At 50.7% G+C, this 20,607-nt stretch overlaps 3 protein-coding genes across 10 annotated transcripts in view; 1 reads left to right on the top strand and 2 right to left on the bottom strand.

Annotated features, from left to right (window-relative positions):
* The window catches only part of IQCK (IQ motif containing K), a 125,598-nt gene extending 124,804 nt beyond the window's left edge, over positions 1-794 (bottom strand). For both annotated transcript variants that reach the window (XM_061401300.1, XM_061401299.1), the window contains exon 1: positions 723-794. The gene's annotated coding sequence lies outside the window, so the exon portion shown is untranslated. The remainder of the gene's footprint in view (positions 1-722) is intronic.
* KNOP1 (lysine rich nucleolar protein 1) lies at positions 707-17,445 on the top strand. Of its 4 annotated transcripts, none has more exons than XM_061401293.1 (6): positions 707-1,055; positions 3,943-4,847; positions 5,901-6,011; positions 7,046-7,114; positions 10,543-10,620; positions 12,900-17,445. In XM_061401293.1, exons 1-6 carry the CDS (start codon positions 836-838, stop codon positions 13,209-13,211), a joined length of 1,695 nt encoding a protein of 564 aa, XP_061257277.1. In that variant the 5' UTR covers positions 707-835; the 3' UTR covers positions 13,212-17,445. The 4 variants fall into 4 exon arrangements, with proteins under 4 accessions (XP_061257277.1, XP_061257278.1, XP_061257279.1 ...); XM_061401295.1 differs by lacking the exon at positions 707-1,055 and adding an exon at positions 1,062-1,387; XM_061401296.1 differs by lacking the exon at positions 707-1,055 and adding an exon at positions 1,405-3,251.
* A 586-nt stretch (positions 17,446-18,031) lies between these two features.
* The window catches only part of VPS35L (VPS35 endosomal protein sorting factor like), a 138,978-nt gene continuing 136,402 nt past the window's right edge, over positions 18,032-20,607 (bottom strand). For 3 of the 4 annotated variants that reach the window (XM_061401289.1, XM_061401292.1, XM_061401290.1), the window contains exons 30-31: positions 19,273-19,419; positions 18,032-18,586 (exon numbers count right to left, since the gene is read on the bottom strand). In XM_061401289.1, coding sequence (XP_061257273.1) covers positions 18,488-18,586; positions 19,273-19,419 — 246 coding nt within the window. In that variant the 3' untranslated portion in view covers positions 18,032-18,487. Of the gene's footprint in view, positions 18,587-19,267; positions 19,420-20,607 lie in introns of all 4 variants that reach the window. The other variant, XM_061401291.1, reaches the window with a different exon arrangement.

Here is a 20,607-nt window from a genome sequence, read left to right as displayed (position 1 = left end):
TGTGGTTTTTCCAGTAATCATGTATGGATGTGAGAGTTGGACTATAAAGAAAGCTAAGCACTGAAGAACTGATGCTTTTGAACTGTGGTGTTGGAGAAGACTCTTGAAAGTCCCTTGGACTACAGGAGATCAAACCTGTCAATCCTAAAGGAAATGTTCATTGGAAAGACTGATGCTGAAGCTGAAGCTCCAACACTTTGGCCACCTGATGAGAAGAACTGACTCCCTGGAAAAGACCCTGATGCTGGAATGATTGAAGGCAGGAGAAGAAGGGGACGACAGAGGATGAGGTGGTTGGATGGCATCACCGACCGAAGCATCATGAAAATGTGCTTCAGCAAACTCCAGAAGTTGGTGATGGACAGGGAAGCCTGGCGTGCTGCAGTCCACGGGTCGCCAAGAGTCGGACACGACTGAGCGACTGAACCGAAAGGAGTTTTCAGCATCACTGGTTCAGGCCAAGGTCCCGTTTATTCCCCCTTCTTTCCCTTGCCTTCGACCTGACTATGGATTTAGGCTGGAGGCTGCGCTGCGTAACCTCGGGCAAGCCTCTCAAGAGTCTCAGTTTCCCGGCACATAACACGGGGAGCCCGGCGGGCCCGCGGCGAGGCTGCCTGGAGGCCTCGCACGTCAGCCGCCTGGCGCACAGTAGGCGCCCAGCAAGCGCGAGCCCTGCCGGGCGGCCCGAGTCCCGTCCCTCTCGGCCGGCCCGGGCTGCCTACCCTCGCAGATCTGCTCCCACAGGTTCTTGCTGGGTAGGTCCGAAACCTGCACCGGCGAGGCGGGCAGATCGAGGGGCTCGGGAGACACTACGGGCACTGGCGTCCTGGCAGTGATGGACGACTCGTTGGAGACTGTCCCTTCCAAGCGCTGGGCGGTTCGGCCCACAGGTCCGGGCGCCGCCATGGCCGCCGTTTCCACGGCAACCGCGCGCCCAAAAAGGCCGCGACCCGGAAGAAACCGTCTCTTGCGGGGACGGGCCAGCGAGTCGAGATTGACTTCCGGGTCACGGCGGCGCGGGCTTTCACGTGGAGGCGGGGAACATTGGCCTTTGGGTGAGTTCGGATAGCGCGTCGTGGGCGGGACGGAACCAGGAGTGCAGACTGGGTCTGGGGATTTGCGCGGCGATCCGAGGGACCGGACAAGGATGACTTACACCCTCAGATCCACGTTCCTCTCGTCGCCGGTCTGAGGCGCCATCTTCAGGAAGTTCTCCCGCCTTGGAGCGGACCTGGGACCCGGCGTAATCCCTCCCTCTGTGCGGAAACCTTGGTGCGGTCGGGTGTTTGAGGGGGCAGTCTCCCCTCGCGGCTCCCTTGCTTCCTGTTAGTGAGCCTGCGGTGGGAGTTGGGTTTTGGAGCACGGGCTCCGAAGTTCTGCGGGCTAGGTTCGAATCCTTGTTTTACCCCTTGCTGGCTTTGGGACGCAGGGCAAGTGAATTAAAGTCTCCAAGTCTCGGTTTGCACGTCTCTGAGATGGGTTATTTACACCGATCCTCATGGGGCTTCTTCGAGAATTTAAAAGCGCTTTTGGAGAAAGCATTTTGCGTTCGCAGGAGACGCTGTAAGGTTTATTTCCTCTTCCCTTCTTGAAGGAATGAATACACTTCGGATGTCGGGTTTGAAGGGAAGGCTCTTCTTCACTGCCGAAGAGGACAGTGCTGCAGTGTTTTAAACGGAGATAGGAAGAGAAAGGGATTAATTTGGCGACCAACTCCCTTTGACTTCTTCATTGTTACAGGTCTCTAGACCACTCCTCCACTTGAGGCGCCCTTGACTCCACCCTCTCCGGTTTGGCACCTTCTCCCTCTCCTTTGCAGGCCCCTCTTCCTCTGCCCACCCATTTAAACGTTAGTATTCTCTGAGGTTATGTCTCAGGCTCGTTCTGTTCAAAGCTTATATACCATCCATATATTTCTGAATGTATTTCACCCATATCAGCCCAGTCACCTCTGAGCCTCAGACTCATACAGCCAGCTGTCCACCAACATCTCCCCATGGATGTCTCAAGGTGTCTGGCGTCACAGAGAGTCAGACGTGACTGAGTGACTGAACTATTCCAACCAGCCTGTTGCCTTCAGTCACCTCTCCGCAGTCACCTTACACTTCAGTTTTTTTGTCTTAGGTCTTAGCATTTCCATCCTGTGCTTGCCCAAGCTGGAAACCTCTTCAGAAAGTTTGCTGGCAACTAGTAGGCCAGATTTAATGACCTCTCTTACTCTGACCTTACCACTGTGCTTGCTTTTATCACATGTATCACTGTTAACACAACTCTTTTCCATCCACACTTACTTGCTTCTTGATGGCAGGGTCATCTTTTGTTCATCTGTGTGTCTCTAGCATCCCTTCCTTCATTCAGTGAGCATCTACTGAGCACCCACCCTGCTAGGTACAAAGCTGGGCCCTGGGAATACAGCAGAAAGCCAGCCAGCCAGCCAGGAGGAAGCGTGTGGTTGATCCCTCAGATCTCCAGGTGCTATAGGAGCCAATTATGAGTAAACTTGAGCTACAGAACAGGGCTGGCCTGGCTCTTTGAAACAGTTTAGAGTGAGGCATGCCCAGCCTCTGGGCTCTGAGGCTGAGGAAAACTGAAGCAGTTCCTGGCCTTTCCTGCCCACTGTCCAAAGCTCCTATGAGGAGCCATTTGTTTCTGGATTCCCTGAGTGTCTCCATGTCATCTAGTCCAGGAAGCAGGACCTGGGCTGGTGACTGGAGTGAGAGACTAGTCCAACTGGAAGCTGAAATGTATTTGAGGGCCCACCCAGCGCCTTCTCATAGGTGCCTCCATGACAGCCTCCCTCCAAAAAAAAAAAGCTGAGCATTCAAGGTCATTAAATGTTGCCAATTTGTTTGAAAAATTAAAAACATTGAAACAGGCTTGTAGACTGGATATGGCTCCCACCACCACCTGTGAGCCTTTGATCTCATCTGGTTCATTGCCTCTTATGGATGGGGAAACTGAGGCCCAGAGAAGCCACTGCTGGGTGGCAAGACTACATGAATCACCATTTGAACACAGCCATTTTGAGCCCCAACTGGGGCTCCTCACCATACCTCACTTTTGCTCTCATTCTTAGGAAGGTAATTAGAAGAGAGTTACCCTAGGTGTAGGCTGGGGCAGTTAATTTCCAGATGCAAAGCAACAGAGCTCTTCAGATGAAGCAAGGGTTAGTGATATCACAGTTACTACCTCTGGTGAGAATCAGCAAGAAGAGTTAACCTAAGATTCCTGTCCCCTTCATCCAGTAAAAGGTAAGACACCAGGGGCAATGCCTGGCCTGTGGCTTGAGTGCAGGTGTTTCAGTGGCTGGCACAGGGTCCGTTTCTGTGGAATGAATGATTAGGCTTAAGAGGCTTGAGGAAGGGGGTTAGGAAAGCAATCAACAATCTGCCAAGCACTTTCCATGGTTTATTGTTTATTCTTTCTAACAGCTCTCTGAGAAAGGACAGGTTATCTCCTTTTCAGATGGGGAAGTTAAGGCCTGGGGAGGATAGGTGATTGACTTAAGATGAGGGAGCAACATGGATTTATTTGAACCTGAGGCTGTCAGGATTTAAACTCCTGGGGGTTTCCTAGTAGTAAAGAACCTGCCTGCCAACGCAGGAGACCTAAGAGACTCAGGTTCGATCCCTGGGTTGGGAAGATCCCCTGGAGAAGTCATGGCAACCCACCCCAGTATTCTTGCCTGGAGAATCCCATGGACAGAGGAGCCTGGTGGGCTACAGTCCATTGGGTCACAGAGTCGGACACAGCTGAAGCCACTTGGCATGCACTGCTTCTTCCACCATATTTCCCTTTGCTCCCCAGGAATCGTGCCCATTTTCCTAGCCCCTAACCTTTCAGACCATCCACTCCAAGAAGCATGACTCACGGTCATACCTAGTGGAGTTGTACTCAAGGCCACTTCACATGGGATAATTAGAACCATTTTTTTTTTTTCAGGAATGATCACTAAGGCTCACAAAGGAGAGGTGGGCCTTGGGCTCCCAGAGAAAAAGAAGAAGAAAAAGAAAGTGGTTAAAGAACCAAAGACTCAATACTCAGTTTTAAACAGTGATAATTATTTCGCAGAGGTTTGTCCAAGAGCCACACCACCCTTGAAGGGTGTGATCCAAGAGCAGGCACCCAGAATGCCTCTCGTGAAGAAAAAGAAGAAAAAGAAGGGTCACAGCACCATCTGTGAGGAGCACCTTGAACCTGAGATCACATTACGCGCTGGACGGACTGAGCGGTCACGCAGCCCCAGGACGCAGGCACTTGGTCTGTCTAAGTCCCTCAGTGCAGAGAAGAGGAAGTCCATGTCCCCTGGCTCAAGGGTGAAGACCTCTCCAGACCCCAGACAGGACGAGGAAGTGACCAGAGTTGGCAAGAAGCTCAAAAAACACAAGAAGGAGAAAAAGGCCAAGGAAGCTACAGCTTTCTCAGGCAGGGATCCTTGGTTCTGCGAGGCTGGGAATACAGTGTATACTCACTCAGTTGGGAAGGATGGCGTCCAGGAGCAGGCAGCCTTGGGACAGAAACAGAAGCAAGGGAGTCCCAGGGAACACAGCGTGAAGATGAAGAAGAAGAAGAAGAAAATCCACTGGGAGGGAGATCCCCCACTGGGGCACCCTGAGTGCTCCTGGTCCCTGGAGAGCAGCCCTACGAAAGGAAGTAAAAAGAAGCCAGTCAGAGTTGAAGCTCCAGAATACATCCCCATAGGAGATGGCTCCAGGGCCTCTGTGAAGAAGAAAGTGAAGTCCAAGAAAAGGGTGGAGCAGGCAGACACTGAGGAGCCAGCTCTGAAGAGGAAGAAGAAGAAGAAGAAGAGGCAGCAGAGCGAAGTAGCAGAGGAGCCTTGGGAACAGGTAGGCTTTCCTTCAGAAGCCAACTGCTTGGGGACAATAAGGATGGAAGTTCGGAGTGTTTTCGTGTGTGTAATCAGTCAGGAAACGGGGATTTATTGACACAGATAACTAGAAAGTTTGATAACTGTCTAGCTTCAGGTATGGCTGGATCTGGGCACTAGTGTAATATCCTCAGTAGTACAGGTATATATCCCTTGCTATTGAAACTTTACCCAAGTTTTCACTATTCTGCACTCAGGGTCTGGATTAATAGGATTAAGTTTTTGAATTATTAATAGGATTTAATTAATATTAATTATTAAAATTTTATTAATAGGAATAAGTTTTTCAGATCAATTCCTCTTTCTAAACTCTTACTACTTGCTATCTAAAGCTCAGGACCCAAATAGTTCCTGAGATAATACGATGTCCAGAGCTATCTGAGCTCAAGATACACAGTTTAGGGATCAAATTAAATTTGGATCCCAGAAGATGCCTGTGTGACTTTTCCTCGCTCTGGCCTTTGTATCTTTATATGCTGGTTTTAGTCTCAGGCTCCTCCCCACCCCAACCCCGAGGTGAGATGGTCCCAGCACCTCCAGGCTTTCATCATAGTAGTTAAGCCACCGGCACAGGGAGAAGGGCAGCCCCTCCAAAACGATTACAGGAAGCGTCCTGGCACTGCTCTCCCAGCTCTCCATTGGGTCGCACAAACCAGAAGCCCTGGTCTGAAGCCCGTGGGCAGAGGCTGACAGCGTCCGTCCCACTGGCACCCCGCTGTCCAAAGCTGGGGGGAGGTGGTGGTCCTGTTACCAGGAGGAAGGGAAGGGATGGCCACCTGGTGGAGACGGCAGAGATGTGCTGTCCATCCAGACCAGCTTCCGGGATGGGGGCGGGGAGGGAGGGGGTGGGCTGAGCACAGGGGCCCGGGGGTGATGTGAGCGAACAGAGCCCTCCAGGGCTCAGCACATGGGACTTGGGGGGCCAGGCAGAGCACACCCGAAGCACGGAAGTGGCAGTTGTCACTGCTGAAGACCTCGTGGAAAGTGGCCACCCCAAATCTCACTGTCACAGGGTCTGCAAGGGGCTGAGGTCACTGAGAGAGCGTGGCCCATGCAGGCCCGGCAAGGACACCGTGTGCGAGCTGAGACCTGTGAGGGGCCGGCTGAGCCCGGGGAGCAGCAGGTGCGGAGACCTGGGAGGAGCAAAGGGGCGGGGGTGGCAGGGGCTGGGACTGCTGGGGCTTGGCTGACTGCAGCAGCTGCAGGGGTCTGGATTTTCATGTAAATAAGATGGGAGCCCCGGGAGGGTTTGGGAGGATGGGGTGGTGTGGTCCAGGTGTGGTGGTTTTACTACGCTTTAATTGAGATAGAGCTGACAGAGGGCATTCTGTAAGTTCAGGATGTCCCCGAGCTGCTGTGTGGAATGGACCGGTGTTGGGGGTGGGGAAGCAGCGGTAGAGCCTGTCCTAGTGGTTCAGGCAGAAGAGAAGGTCCTGACTGGAGCTCGGAGTTGGGGGGCGTGGGGCATGGTATTGAAGAGGGGACTGGGGGGATTCAGGTTCGCTGCAGGGCCGCCATCCCCTGCCTCTGCCCGCCCCTCCCCCACCATCAGTGGGGCCCTGGCCTTGCTCCTGGCTGGTTTGGCGTCACCTGGGAAGTGAGGTGTCGTCTGGCAGGGAAGGTCGCGCTCTCGCCTTGAGTCAGGAGATCTGGGTTAGTGTGAGTCCTGTCCCTGAGCTGTGCGGTGACCTCGTGATAGCCCCTTCACTGCTCTGAGCCTTAGTTTCTTCATCTGGCAAATAGGTCAGTGCCACAGTTCTGAGGCCAGAATTGGGGAGCGTGGTGGAAGAGAAGGGCTTCGCAGGTAGCTGAGTGGTCAAGAATCCACCTGCCAATGCAGGAGACGTGGGTTTGATCCCTGGGTTGGGAAGGTCCCCTGGAGTTGGAAATGGCAACCCACTGTAATCTTCTTGTCTGGAAAATTGCATGGACAGGGGAGCCTGGTGGGCTACAGCCCATAGGGTCGCAAAGAGTCCGCTACGACTTAGCACTAGTGGAAGAGAGGGGAAAGCAGGTGTTCTGGCGGGGGTGGGGGGCTGGGAGAGGGGTGGTGCTGCTGTCTTCCATCTTTTCTGGACTCGCACAGTCTCACCTGCTGGGCTGCCCCAGTGGAGGCCATGGTCCACTTGAGCCTTACTTCCTCCGCCTTCTCTGCAGGAGCCCGACACGGACTTGGAGGTGGTGTTGGAAAAGAAGGGCAACATGGACGAGGCGCACATAGACCAGGTATGGGCGGTCCCCGTCATCCCCCACCTCCCCCAGACCCCCAGAAACAGGCTTGCCTCCTAACTGGCCACAGGAGCCTGGTCCCAGAGGCGCTGGGGATTCCACGGGCCTCCAGGCCGGCCTCTGCCCCATCTGCAGGGGCAGGGAGCCTGTGGCTACCCTTAATGCTGGGAGAGCCCTTGACTGCCACGGCCTTGGCTGAGGAGCATCTGGTCCTGCAGCATCCCAGGCTGAGGTTGTCCTCCTCCTAACTGCCGCAGGGGGAGGAGGGGACGTGTCCCCAGAACCCACAGGCTGGGCATGGGAGACAGTCTCTGCCTGGCCCATGTGCCACCTCCTAGGCTCCTTGCAGCAGCGTTGTTTTTTTTTCAACTTTATTTAAATATAATTGACATACAATAATTACACATATTTAAGGTGTACAGTTTGATGAGTTTTAACATATGTATGCATCTAGGAAACCAGTAAGCAATTAAAATAACGAACATACCCACCGTTTCCAGAAGTTTCCTCGTGCCCCTTGGTAATCCATCCCACCCTTCCCCATCCCCGGGTAACTGCTTCTACTCTGTCACTGTGAATTAGTTTATGTTTTCTAGAATTTGTATATAATTGGGATTATACAGCAGTGTTCTTTTTTAAACAGGCTTCTTTCACTTAATCATTTTGAGATTTATCTATATTGTTGCATGTATCAATAATTTATTCGTTGTTATTGGCTGTCCAGTATTCCTAGTTCTATTTGTTTTGATGTTAAAAACATTTTCAGTTCTCAACTGAATTGCCTAGATTGCCTTTGGCAAAAATCATTTGACTCTGTGTGTGTCTGATGTGTGGTGTGGCTCTATTTCTAGGCTCTCCATTGAGTTTCACTGCTCTGTGTGTCTGTCTTTACACTAGTACCTTGTTGTCTAGATTACTGTAACTGTATAATAAGTTTTCAAGCAGGTAGTGTAAGTCTCTAGCATCATGCTTTTTTAAGTTACTTTGGCTATTTCTCGGTCTTTGTGATTCTATATAAATTTTAATTTGTTGATTGCTACCAAAAAATACCGCTGGGTTTTTTATTAGGATTGCCTTGAATCTTTAGACTAATTTGGGAAGAATTAACATCTTAACAGTATGAAGCCCTGTGACCCATAAGCATGGCATCTTTGTCCATTTGTTTAGGTGTTCTTTAATTTCTCTCAGTAATGTTTTATGGTTTTCAGTGTACAGGTTCTACACATCTTTTGTCAAGTTTTCCTTAATTATTTTATATTGTTGGTGCCGTTGTAAATAGTATTTCAGTTCAGTTTTCCATTGTTGCATATATTGCTAGTCTGTAGAAATATAACTCTTGTACAGAAGCTTTAGGATGGGTGGTTTTATTGTGGACCAGCTTCTGCTTTTATCACGCCCAGATCCTATGTGGGAGCCGGACTTTTGGAATTGGATATTTTGTGATCCTGGACCCCAAGGCTTATCAGAACAGCATAGTAAATAACCACATAAATGTGGCCTTGGGCCATTGCTGGCGAGGTGACCTTGGCAGTCACCAGCCTCACGACCCCATGTAGGGGGCTGTGACAACCAGACGAGGCCGCACTGGGGAGGCGCTTAGCAAGGGCTGGCCCAAGATCTGTGCTTAGTAAGCGGGAGCCATTCACCTGCCTGTGTCCTCAGGCCGCGTCAGGGAGGGACTGCTGGACAGAAGCCGCAGGGTGTGAGGTGGGCACAGCCTGGGGGTGGCCCCGCTGCTCCAGGAGAGAGAAATGGAGGAGTGCTGGCAAGCCAGCCGTGTACGAGGAGGGAGGCCTGCCAGATGTTTCATGGAGAATTCCCAACCTGATGCCTTTGGGGCCCTTCTCCCTGGAGGAGGAGCAGAGAGGATCAGTAGGTTGCTGCTGCCAGAGCCCGCTCCAAGGCCTGGCACAGAGCACGGGCCTCCCAGAACCAGGAGCGCCCCAGCCTCCTGCAGGGCAGAGTCTCTGGGGGCGGGGAGCCCCAGCCTCCTGCAGGGCACAGTCATTGGCGGCTTGCGGGGAGGCTGAGCTGCAGGGGCTAGTGGGGCCTCACAGAGAAGACAGGTGGGCGCTGACTCGTCTAGGCCCAGCCCCTGCCCGCCTCTTCTCCCAGGTGTCCCAGCCACTCACATGCCACTTGTCCATGCAAAGCTCACCAGCCACCTCTTTGCTTCCTATGAATCTGTGCCTGTTAAATACTTCACAGTTTCTAAGAAAACTGTTTTGGGTGACAGATGGCCTCAATGTAAGTGAAGCTTTCTGCCTCACCTCTATTTCTCCTGTAAAAAGTTCATTATGTTAAAAAAAAAAAAAAAAGGTGGGGGAAGCAACCTGAAATCCTACGACCTAACAATAATCGCTGTTAACGCTTTGTTGTTCTGTTCTTCCAGGCTTTTCCTTTGTAACAGTATACCTGTGATCTCAGAGCAGCATGCAGTCATGCGCCGTATACTGTTGTTTTCACTTTTATCACTTAGCAGGTGAACTGCTTTCCGCTTCACTGAGTGCACATCCACTGAAGTTCCACATGGTTCCCCGCTGGCAGCTTGACTCCCCTGGAGGAATCTGCCATCACTTTCTCTTTCATCACTGCAGCTGCCACTCGACTTTGTTTTATGTAGTTTTGAACTACATAAACAGTCACCTCATTTCAGCCTGTGGCAGATGAGAAGAGAGGAGGAAAGGCCACAAACTCGGGGCAGCTAAATTACAACTGAACCCTTGGGGGGAAGGGGCAGGCCCTCGAAGCTTCTGTATCCAACTGCAGCATCATTAGTGCGCTGACTGTGGCCTTGAGCCACTCTGCTCACAGTGTGTGAGCTCCCTGCTGTGCCAGGGGCTGATAGTCTTACGTTCCGTACCACAGTTCATTGTGAGAGCGGGGGACTCTCACACCAACCAGTAAGTCCCTGACATACTCAGTGTCCTGCAGTTCAGCTCAGTCTGCCGCTGTCTGCCTGGAGATACTGTCAGATCCCTCAGCTGAAGGGCTCAGTCCCACCAGACTGCTCCCCACCCCCACCCCCCACATTCAGATGTCAGTCTTAAGCCAGGTTGTCAGCTGTGCCTCAGACCAACCAGCTACAGATCAGAGGTTCCAAAGACTTCCTCCTCGGGTTCAATTAATGTGCCAGAGCAACTCAGAACTCACAGAGGCACTTTACTCGATAGATCACTGGTTTATTCTAAAGGGATATAACTCAGGGGCAGCCAGAAGAATGAGATTCACAGGGCAGGGGGCTTGGAGCTGCCATACCTCCCACAGTCTGCAGCAGAACAAAGCTGCCTGAGATACCACCAGATCCCTCAAGTGAAGATCCCTTCAGTCTCCCCCCGACTCCCACCGCATCTCTGTCCTGGCTTTGAAGCTCAGAGGAAACTGTCTGTCTCATTGCTCTCTTCCCTTTCCTTTCCCTTGCTCAGGTGAGGCGAAAAGCCTTGCAAGAAGAGATTGATCGTGAGTCTGGTAAAACGGAAGCTTATGACACCAAGAAGTGGACAGTAAGTTCGCCACTGGGCTCTTTGAGGGGTGCTCCAGCGTCCCACCCACCTCCTTCTCACCTTGTGGAGTGGAGGGACAGGAGGCCGAGTCCATCTGGCCCAGGGGCAGCCCCATCCCGCCATCTGGCTCCCTCTCCACAGAGCTTGTCCTCAGCTCATTTCCTTCCTTCTGCAAGAGGCGCTTGCCTCCCTCCTGGAGAGCTGGCTGCTTGAGATAAGCTGCCTGGACCTTTGTCTCCTCCTCTGGATGGGCAGGATGTCCTGGGCACCAGTTTCTTGGGGCACATGATGGTGAGCCCTTCCCAGCAGTGGGCGGTGCCCTCAGAAGGCTGCTGGCACAGCTGGAGGGGGCAGAGGTGGGGGCGTGTGTGGCAGGCCTCTGGTCCAGTTGGAATAGGAAATTTCCAAACCAGGGCTGAGGAGATAGGACAGGAGAGTGTATAGCATGGGGCACGTGATCTGGCTGAAGCGGGGGATGGGAGGGTGTGGTGGGCACTGCTGGAGGGTATGTGTGTGGGGAAGCAGGGAGCTGGTGTAGAAGGCTCAGTGTGCAGGCCTGAGGCCTAGGAGGGGGCAGAGGGGAGGGAAAAGAACTTGTTAACAGACGTGGATCTGGGGGAAGAGGATCCAGATGACAGGAAGGCGTGTCTGCTTGTGCTCTTTGAAGCTTTCATAGCGTAACACAGAAAAGGACAGTTGATTTGAATCTAAAGACCCGAGATCCGTTCTGAGCTCAGCCACTTTCTGTAGCTATGAGACTTGAGCAAGTAACTTCCCTCCTGTGACCTTCAGTTTCCACACCTGTAAAATGGGACTGGTGCCCTGGCCCAGCGGAGTATGGAATGCGGCTTGTCGTTCCTCTGGGGCCTCCTTTCTCTCCATCCACTTGAGCTGGGCAGAGCTGATACGATTCCATGATTGAATGAGGAAGGTCAGAAGCAGGCCGGCGCCACCCCGAGCCGCAGCCCAGCGGCTCCACTGGTGGGCCTGACCACAGGGGGCTGCTCGGGGGCTGGGGTCCTCCGCACATGCTTTAGTGGCACTGCCCCAGGGCCCAGGGCCACTTGCCTGCTCAGGCACACGGTGGTTCATGTGAGACTGGGTCCCCTCCAGGAGCTGGCTCCCAGGACTGGTCAGCCTGTGGCAGCTCTCTCCTCAGACCGAGCTTGAGGTGGTCAGATGTGGCCTTATTCTAGAAATTGAAGGCCTGGGAAGCTGTCTTTGGTCCTGTATTGGGGCCACTGTGAAGCTGGGGGAACTTGTCACCAGTTCACTCAGGGCAGCTGTAGTGATGACTGGTTCCTATTATTCTCTCAAAGCCAACCTAGAATTAAGAGCTCCACTAGCGTTTGGCTTACAAGCGGAAAGTTCCTGGGTGGCACGGAGGTCAGCAGTCCTGGTGGGGTGGGTGGGTAGGAGGTGAGGTAGAACAGCCAGTTCTTGCGGATTTAAAACCAACCAGGAATCCTGCTCTGGGTTGTTGGTATCAAGTCTGATCTGAGCCTCACTGAAGCCCTGTCGGGGATGGGGGGAGTGTTACACCCCCACTTTATAGATGAAGACATTAAGGTTCAGAGAGGTTAAGTAACTTGACCATGGTAACACAGGTGGGGTTTGATCCTGAGTCTTCAAAGTCAGTCTTCATGGGGTTTCTTTGGGAAGAGAGTTTCTTTGGGAAGGGAGTCTTCTGTCGGGCCACGTCTCCAAGGTGCTGTTTTGCATTTTCTCGAACATGGGTGATTAGTGCATGGGTGGTAGAGTGTTCTGGAGAGGAATTGGAACCCCAGGTTCCTGGGCTGACTCTGCCTCCGCCTCCTGTGACCCTTTACTTCTCCAGGCCTCCATGCCTTTCCTGCTAGAAAATGCAGTGCTTCTGCGAAGATAAATGCATTTCAGACTCCTGCTTGCGCTCTCCACTTCCACCTTAGGCTGACGGATGAGTAGCTAGCTGGTGAGGTGTGTCGTACTGACTGCCATGAACCGGGGGAGAAGGAGTTAAGCAGACAGGCAGCTCAGTGTGAAAGGTGGCTTTGGTGAGGGCCAGACCCAAGACGCAGTTCCAGCAGGATTACTGAGTAGGCCTGAGTCCCCTCCAGCTGCCGACCTCCATTTCCTCATCAGTGGAGTGGGAACCAACAGCACTCCTCACAGGGCTCTGGTTGGAATTAAGAAGTAGTTCCAGTAAGCCTTTGATCATCTGGATCCTCCCTGGCTGGGGACTGGGGAAAGACCAGGCTTTGGAAGCCAGGAGAGTAACCACCTGTTTTCTCTTACCACAGGGAACCCAGTTTGGCCAATGGGATACTGCTGGTTTTGAAAATGAGGAACAGAAACTGAAATTTCTCAAACTCATGGGTGGCTTTAAAAATCTGCCCCCTTCCTTCAGTCGCCCCTCTCCCACGGTGGCCAGGCCCAACATGGCTCTCAGCAAGAAGGCGGCCGACACCCTGCAGCGGAACCTGCAGCAGGACTACGACCGGGCCCTGAGCTGGAAGTACAGCCGGGGGGCCGGCCTCGGCTTCTCCACCGCCCCGGCCAAAGTCTTTTATATTGACAGGAATGCATCCAAGTCAATCAAGTTTGAAGATTAAACTCTGCTGTCTCGTCCCCCAAATCACCCAATGTTGCTTTTATTGTTCTGTCAGGCAGATGGAAGCCATAGGACAGTTGTCTCGAATCGAACTCCTGCGAAGACTAAGGACAACTGTGTTGATGTGCTTGGACAGACTGGGGTGAGGGCAGCTCCCTTCAAGAGCAGGAGAACGTGTCGAGTGGCTACTGTTTTCCGTGTGACGCTTCCATTCCTGCTGAAGACAGTGTAACTAGCAGTAGCTCACACTTACCGAGTGCTTTCTGTGTGCCAGGCACTTACCTGTCTCCCCTGCATTCATGTATTTGATCGTCATGATTCTGAAACAGGTGCTATTATTATCCTCATCTTAGGAAATGGGGTTCTGGGATGAGGAAACTGGGGTTTAGGGATAGAGTAATAATACTGCCTCGGGTCACTCAACGAGGAAATGCCAAGTGCACTTTTGTGCCCCAAGGCCTGTGTCAACTATTCCCTACACTGAATGTCCCCTCTAGGGAATTTCACCCAAATACTCATTGGGATTAAAATGTCTTGATTGAAGAAACAGAGGCATATTACATGTCTACACCTCAAACAGGAAGTAGGATTAATGTAAATGGGCAAGAGCAAGCTTGTTTTCCCCTCAGCCTGGTTGGAGTAGTCACAGGCAGAGAGGATTCCCACCAGATGTGGCTGAGCTGCCTCTGCTGCTGCGAAACTGTTTCTAAACCCATCTTGCCTTCTGCAGTCTGTGTTCCTTCCATCCCCAGGGCTGTGCTGGGACTTAATCTTTCTGCTTTAACTGGGTTCTGAGCAAGGCATTTAAGAAAGCAGTTGGCTAATCTTCCACATACACGAATGGCACGTTCATTCCCAGGGACGTGATTAGTGGATTCTCTCCAACCACAAGGAAGAGAATCCTAAGTGACTTGCATGGAGGAGGTCGAATGTCAGGAGGCACAGACATGGGGGTGACAGGGCGCTGCCTCATCAGCCTGGGAACAGTGTTTCCAAAGCCCTGATGCAGCAGCCAGCCCCACAAACTCCCGGTACCGCCCTCCCGAGTGACATGTGACTACCTTCTCTCCATTCACATAACATTCTGCTTCCCAGAATATAAGTTCTGCATGGGCCTTTTTCATGCCACTTGGCTTGAACTGCCCCACCAGACATGCTATCTCAGGCAGGCCTGGACAGCCAGGAAATTCAGTCTCACATGGAAGGGAGTCCTGTGTAGGGAGCTGGTTCAGCTTTCCATGAAGGAAACAAATGTTTCCTCTTTGCTCCGCCAATCCTACCTTGGCTTCATCAGCTTGATGGAAAGATGGCTATAGCAATTCCATGCAGCAAACCAAGACACTGGGCCATTCCAGAGGGAGAAGAGAAAGCTTCTTGTGGTTCAAGGAAACTTCCAGAAGCCCTTCTGTCATAACTGGGTGCCCAGCGTTGCCCACCCATTCTTGAGCCAGCCCCTGGCATGTGGAGGGAAATTCTCAGGCCAGTCAGGAAGACAGGTTCAGATGCTGGCGAGGTGAGTGGGTGCACTACTGCCCCAGCGGCAGAGGGGAGGCCAGCAACCATTGGCCAGGTCTAGAGTCCTGATACCTGTGTTAGCCATGATTCTGGTGGGCCACCTCCCTCAGAACCTGAACGTGGCCCTCCACGGATTCAGTCCTGAGATACATAACAGAAGAGGCCTGCACGGTAAGGTTCTGCATTGAGTTAGCTCTTCAGGGCATGTCCTCTTCCAACAGGGGTGGTCTTAATTCACCCTATAGGAACTTGGCCCAGTGTGAAAGGACCAACCACGTCTCTGATCCCTGTGTCTTGCTGAGAGCTCACATCACAGTTTGGGCCTGCTTGGCTGCCAGGAAGGACCGTGCTCACCCGTCTACTGTGTGATTCTGGAGAGTGGATGAGCAGTTGTCCCCCACCTGTCCCCATCATGGTCCCTCTTGTTAGGGCTGTGATGGTCAGGCCGTTCCCCTCTTGCCGTTCAGGGTATAGTCTCTCTCTGATAGGATCTGACTTTCTAGCACAATGTGGCTGAAGAGTTCCACTTGGCTTGGGAAGGCTTATTAGTCTGTTCCTGAAGCAGGGTCTAAGCAGAGAAGGTTGGACAGCCAAGACGGCAGGATGCCAGGTGTCCTCAGATTGAACTTGGCCTTGTCTCGGCTGCTCTTGTAGGCGCAGACCATGCTGCCCTAGTGACGGCTCCAGCCCTGAGGTTAACTGGACCTCTGTCCTTTTGTAAACTGAACACTGTCTTGAGTCACCCCTCTCCACTTTGCCCCGTGTCCTGGGTCCTCCTCAAGCTGTCTGCAAGGGTTTTTTTGGTGTGATTTCCCATGTTCTTTGTTGATTCTGTGTAACACAGCCTGCCTCCACTGGAACAAGGCAGTTTTTGGATTTTTACTCAGAATCTGGGAGAGGTGGGTGGGGGTGTCTGGTATGTAAGCTTAGCCAAGGTCTTAGTTGAATATATAACCACCCTGCTCTCAAAAGCGTTGGCCTTTTCTCCCTTGGGGATTTCTCACAGACTGACCCTCCTCCTATGTATGGCAAGGGCCTTCCCTCCTTACAATTGCCTTTATCCAGCTGTTCCCCAAACCTCAGGATTCTTAACCACTTTATTCCTTGAGGTGATTTCCTGCTGTTTCCCACTAAGTTCCTCCCTGAGGCCACCCTTCTGCAACTAGATTGGCCCATCAAAAGTATTTGCCAGATTAGAGTTCTTCCCTTAAAAATTGTGTGTTTAGCTCTACAAACAGAACTGTTCAGGTTCTATGCACTCCCCCAACCCCCCGCCCACCCCAGTCCTCATTGGAAGCTGTTAATATGTTGTGATAAAAAACCAACAGGAGTTTAAGGTAGCAGATGGAATTAAGGTTGCTAATCAGTAGTATGATTTGACTGGGCCTACCCAGATAATCCAGCATTAAAAGTATCAATAGAAGACAGAAGAGTCAAGAGATTTGTAAGAAACACTCAAAAAGCTGTCACTAGTTTGAAGACGAAGGGATCTCATGCCAAGGCGTGTAGGGGGCCTCTAGAAGCTGGGAAAGGCAGGAAAACCGATTTTCCCCTAGAGACTCCAGAAGAACGCAGCCCAGCCAACACCTTCATTTTGAAGGAAAGGCCACTGGACTTCAGACCAGTAGAGCTGTAAGGTGATAAAACTGTGACATTTTAAACCCCTAAGTATGGCAGTTTAAAGCAGCAATAACAAAATTAATACAGGTCTCATGCAGAAGTTTTCATTTTTACCTTATTTCCTAAAAATTTTCTTATTCTTCTTGTTCCATCATTCTTCACGATCAAAGACCTCACGCCATGTAGGCCGCAGTCTTCAGAGACTGGCTAATTTAGTTAACAGGCTGGGGAACCCACATGAGAACACTGAAAATCTCAGCTTTCACCTGGGCCAGGGTGAAATGTGAATCAGAAGCTGCTTTGGTGTAACGTATCCCTGACCTAATGTGAAAGTCCAAGTCCAGGTTAATGGAAGAGCAGTAGGAATTCACTGACTCCGGCTTGGGCACTGATGCCATCTGATGTATACAGACTCAGAAGAAATGACTTAAAAGTGCATAATTTGAATTTGCCAATTGATTTTTTAAAATTTATTTTAATTAGAGGCTAATTACTTTACAATATTGTATTGGTTTTGCCATACATCAACATGAATCTGCCACGGGTGTACACGTTTCCCATCCTGAACCCCCCTCCCACCTCTCTCCCCATCCCATCCCTCTGGGTCATCCCAGTGCACCAGCCCCAAGCTTCCTGTATCCTGCATCAAACCTGGCCTGGCAATTTGTTTCCTATATGATATTATACATGTTTCAATGCCATTCTCCCAAGTCATCCCCCACCTGCCTCTCCCACAGAGTCCAAAAGACTGTTCTATACATCTGTGTCTCTTTTGCTGTCTTGCATACAGGGTTATTGTTACCATCTTTCTAAATTCCATATATATGCATTAATATACTGTATTGGTGCTTTTCTTTCTGGCTTACTTCACTCTGTATAATCAGCTCCAGTTTCATCCACCTCATTAGAACTGATTCAAATGTCTTTTTAATGGCTGAGTAATACTCCATTGTGTATATGTACCACAGCTTTCTTAACCATTCATCTGCCAATTGATTTTTCATTTGAACAGTACCATATAGTAAAAGTGGTATAGGAAATGGTTTTAATGGAATAATCTTGTGTAATAAAGGCCACTTGGGAATATTTGAGCAACGCCACCAATGCTTTCTCAATGTGTTTTGTTCAGTACACACTGTTCTTCAATGGAGGCCATTTTCTTGGATTGGGGGTGGGGTGGGGTTCACTGTTAAGCTGGCAGTAAATCCACAGCATATTCTTGGTCCCAAACTATTCAGTTAAAGCATGAGTTTATATAAATTTTAAAAAATTATGTTAGCTACTTCTACTGTGCGAACTGTAATCAGGCTTTTCACAGAGTAGAAGTGAAATGTAGTCTGCTCAGTGGATACCTTCCAAAAATATAATGGTTTGGGGCCACTTTCAATCCACAACTTGGATCCATTTTCCTACACAAAGGATTCTAGGCTGTGAGTCACCACTATGACCAATATTCATGATCTTACGGATTCAAAATAAAATGTTAGTGGAAGCTCATTATTGGTAATCCAAGAATCAAACTCCACCAAACTAGTAAAAAAGCAGACTGAATCACATGCTGTTTAGGGTTACAGCTGCAAGAAAACCAGGCATATGTTTAGACACATACTGAGGATGTTGAGACACATTCTCTTCTGGATGAGTGAGAGTCAGTGGTAATTAAATGAACAGTCATGAACATAAATATTCCTTCCGGGAGGTTTATTCAGTTACAGTATATTTTCCATCGAAGCCCCAGAGAATCTCAACTCTGACTTGTTTTCTCCTTTAATCTATCAGCATATTTAAAATCCAGTCAAGAGCCGGTTTTGACATAAAGCAAATCAGGGAAAGGGCACAGCGGCTCTTTCAAAGTGGACTGCTTTTCAAGGTTCTTTTTTCAATTAACTTTCAGTTAAACCTTCCCGAAAAGAGAGATGTTACTTGCATTCCTCTGTTTTTCTCTAAAGGCCCATGTGAAGGCCAGTTGTGCAGAGAAGCAGACTTCGTGCTCAGTGAGCAGGAATAGATTCAAATACTCTTGACAGCTCCCACTTCTTCACTTCACTGGCAAAAGAGCAGAGAAACCAATCTGTATGTGCGTAAAAATGAAAACAAAAATACAAAACAGGTCTTTCTGCATTGGCATCAGAGACCCTGGAGTCAGGTCCTTGTCTGCAGAGGGAGCCTGAGGGCCAGCTCAGTCAGATGCCCCATGTCTGGCTGCTTGCTCTGCTTCTTGATGTATTCCAGAGTCTTCACCTAGGAGGAAAGAGAAAGACTCATCTCCTTTGTGGTTCATAATTCTCAAGGCTCTGACAAATCGGCCATATTGTGAACTTAGGCTTTTTTTTCTTAGAGTGGAGGAGAAGCCAGCAGTTTTTAAATAAGACTTCTTAGATTACAACTTGCTCTTAAAATCACCAAGAATTACTGATGTTTTCATATGTGTGGCTTTTATTTACAGGGGATTAATACTACCCAGTGGTCCCTTGGTTCTAGGATCCCCAGCTGATACCAAACCAAGGGTACACAATCCTTTATAGAAATTGGGGTAGTATTTGAACGTAACTTTCATACACCGTCCTGTATATTGAAATCATCTCCAGATTACTTATAATACCTACTATAATGTAAACACTATGTCAGTAGTTGCAGATACACGACAAATTCAGGTTTTGGAAACTTTCTGGAGCTTTTTTCCCCCTGAATATTTCTGAGCCGTGGTTGGTTGAATCTGAGGGTGCTGAACCTATAGTTATGGACAGCTGTTTGTCCTTTGTAGGGCCCGGCACCTTTCTAGAAGGGGAGATGGGGGCCGTTTGCTGTCCAGGCCCTGAGGCTGCACTGAGACCGCCTGTGCCTGGCCAGCGGGCGTGCACCACTCACCGGGACAGCCGTGCCCGCTGGGCCTGTTGAGGGCCGCCCTGCCCCACCCCACACCTCACCATGGTCCTGGTGTCCACACAGCCGTGCCTCTGTGCCAGGTGCCACAGGTTGACGGACAGCTGGTTGAGCCTGTTGTTGCGCAGGTCGCCGTGGGCCAAGATGCTGTTAAAGAAGGAAAGGCCCAACGAGCTCTGGCGCTTTAAGGCCTGAAATAGAAAAAAGAGGTTACTACCGGGCACTGGGCTCAGACTCATCCCAGTGTTGACGCTGCCTGGGGTGCCACGGCCAGCTCTGCCATGGATCTTCTGGAGGGCAAGCTGCTTAACCTCCCAGCTTCATCTGTAGAATTAAGGTAATACCCGCTCACAGGGTAAATGAGACTAAAACGAGATGCTGTGTGTGAAGCCCACCTGGGCATTACTCATGGGCTGGAAGCAGAAGGCAGGGCTGCATGAGACTCAGTGCTCAGTGGGGTTAGAGGAATGACATAGGCCACCAGAGACCAGCCTTCTTGCTTTAATGCCAGTACAGGAGGTAAAATATGTCTCTCACAGATGTGTCCTCAAGCCACCCAAAGTTTCTGTCATTATTCCTACCCTCTGGCTGCCAGGAATAAAGACAAAAGACCTCAGCTTCCCATGAACAATGCTCCCTGATACCCAGCTCTTATAAGAACAGGCAGGAATACTAGAGTGGGTTGCCATTCCCTTCTTTCCTGGATCTTCCCAACCCAGGGATCAAACCTGGGTCTCTAGCACTGCAGGCAGATTCTTTACTGTCTCAGCCACCAGGGAAGCCCATAAGAACCACTGGATATGCTTTCCCCTCTTGCTCGATGATCTGATGTGAGAGGTACTCAAACAAGGAAAGTCTAACCAAAATGTCAGAGTAGACCAAGCCTGAACCCCAGCTTTAAGTAGTAAAGGAAAAACGGAAACTAAATCTCCAAAATGCAGGAGGCCCAGGACCAAGGATGCCAGCTCCCAAAGGTAAACAGAGGCACTGGGAAGGCCCAAGTCAGCAGGTGGGCCTGAGCAGGGACCAGGTCAGATCACAGGTCTGTGTGGGCCCTGGAAAGCTGATGCCTGGGCCTTTGCTGGGCGCTCTTGGCTGGCACTGCAAACATCAGTGCTGCCAGGAGCCTGGAGGGTCTGCTTTGCACAATGTAGGGTATAGGGCCCTACACTGTGCCAGGTATGAGCTCTGTGCTTTACATAACTTATTCCATCTTCACAACAACTCTTTGTAGGTAGGTAGGATTCTAGAGCTGTCCTCCAGGATCTCACCCCCTGGCTATTCAGACAGTAATCTAGGTGCTACTGTGAAAAGACTCTGCAGGTGTAATTAAGGTTATGGACCTTAGGGAGATAATCCTGGATTATCTGGGTGGGCCC

The sequence above is a fragment of the Bos javanicus genome, chromosome 25, assembly GCF_032452875.1.
Source record: "Bos javanicus breed banteng chromosome 25, ARS-OSU_banteng_1.0, whole genome shotgun sequence".
In the NCBI taxonomy this organism is placed as follows: Eukaryota; Metazoa; Chordata; class Mammalia; order Artiodactyla; family Bovidae; genus Bos; species Bos javanicus.
This window is presented reverse-complemented; position numbering and strand designations above follow the sequence as displayed.

Coding starts and splice junctions, on each gene's coding strand:
- KNOP1 (XM_061401293.1), top strand. CDS start 836: ATGGACGACTCGTTGGAGACTGTCCCTTCCAAGCGCTGGGCGGTTCGG. Junction 4,848..5,900: donor CAGAGGAGCCTTGGGAACAG/GTAGGCTTTCCT, acceptor TCACTGTCACAG/GGTCTGCAAGGGGCTGAGGT. Junction 6,012..7,045: donor CTGAGCCCGGGGAGCAGCAG/GTGCGGAGACCT, acceptor CCTTCTCTGCAG/GAGCCCGACACGGACTTGGA.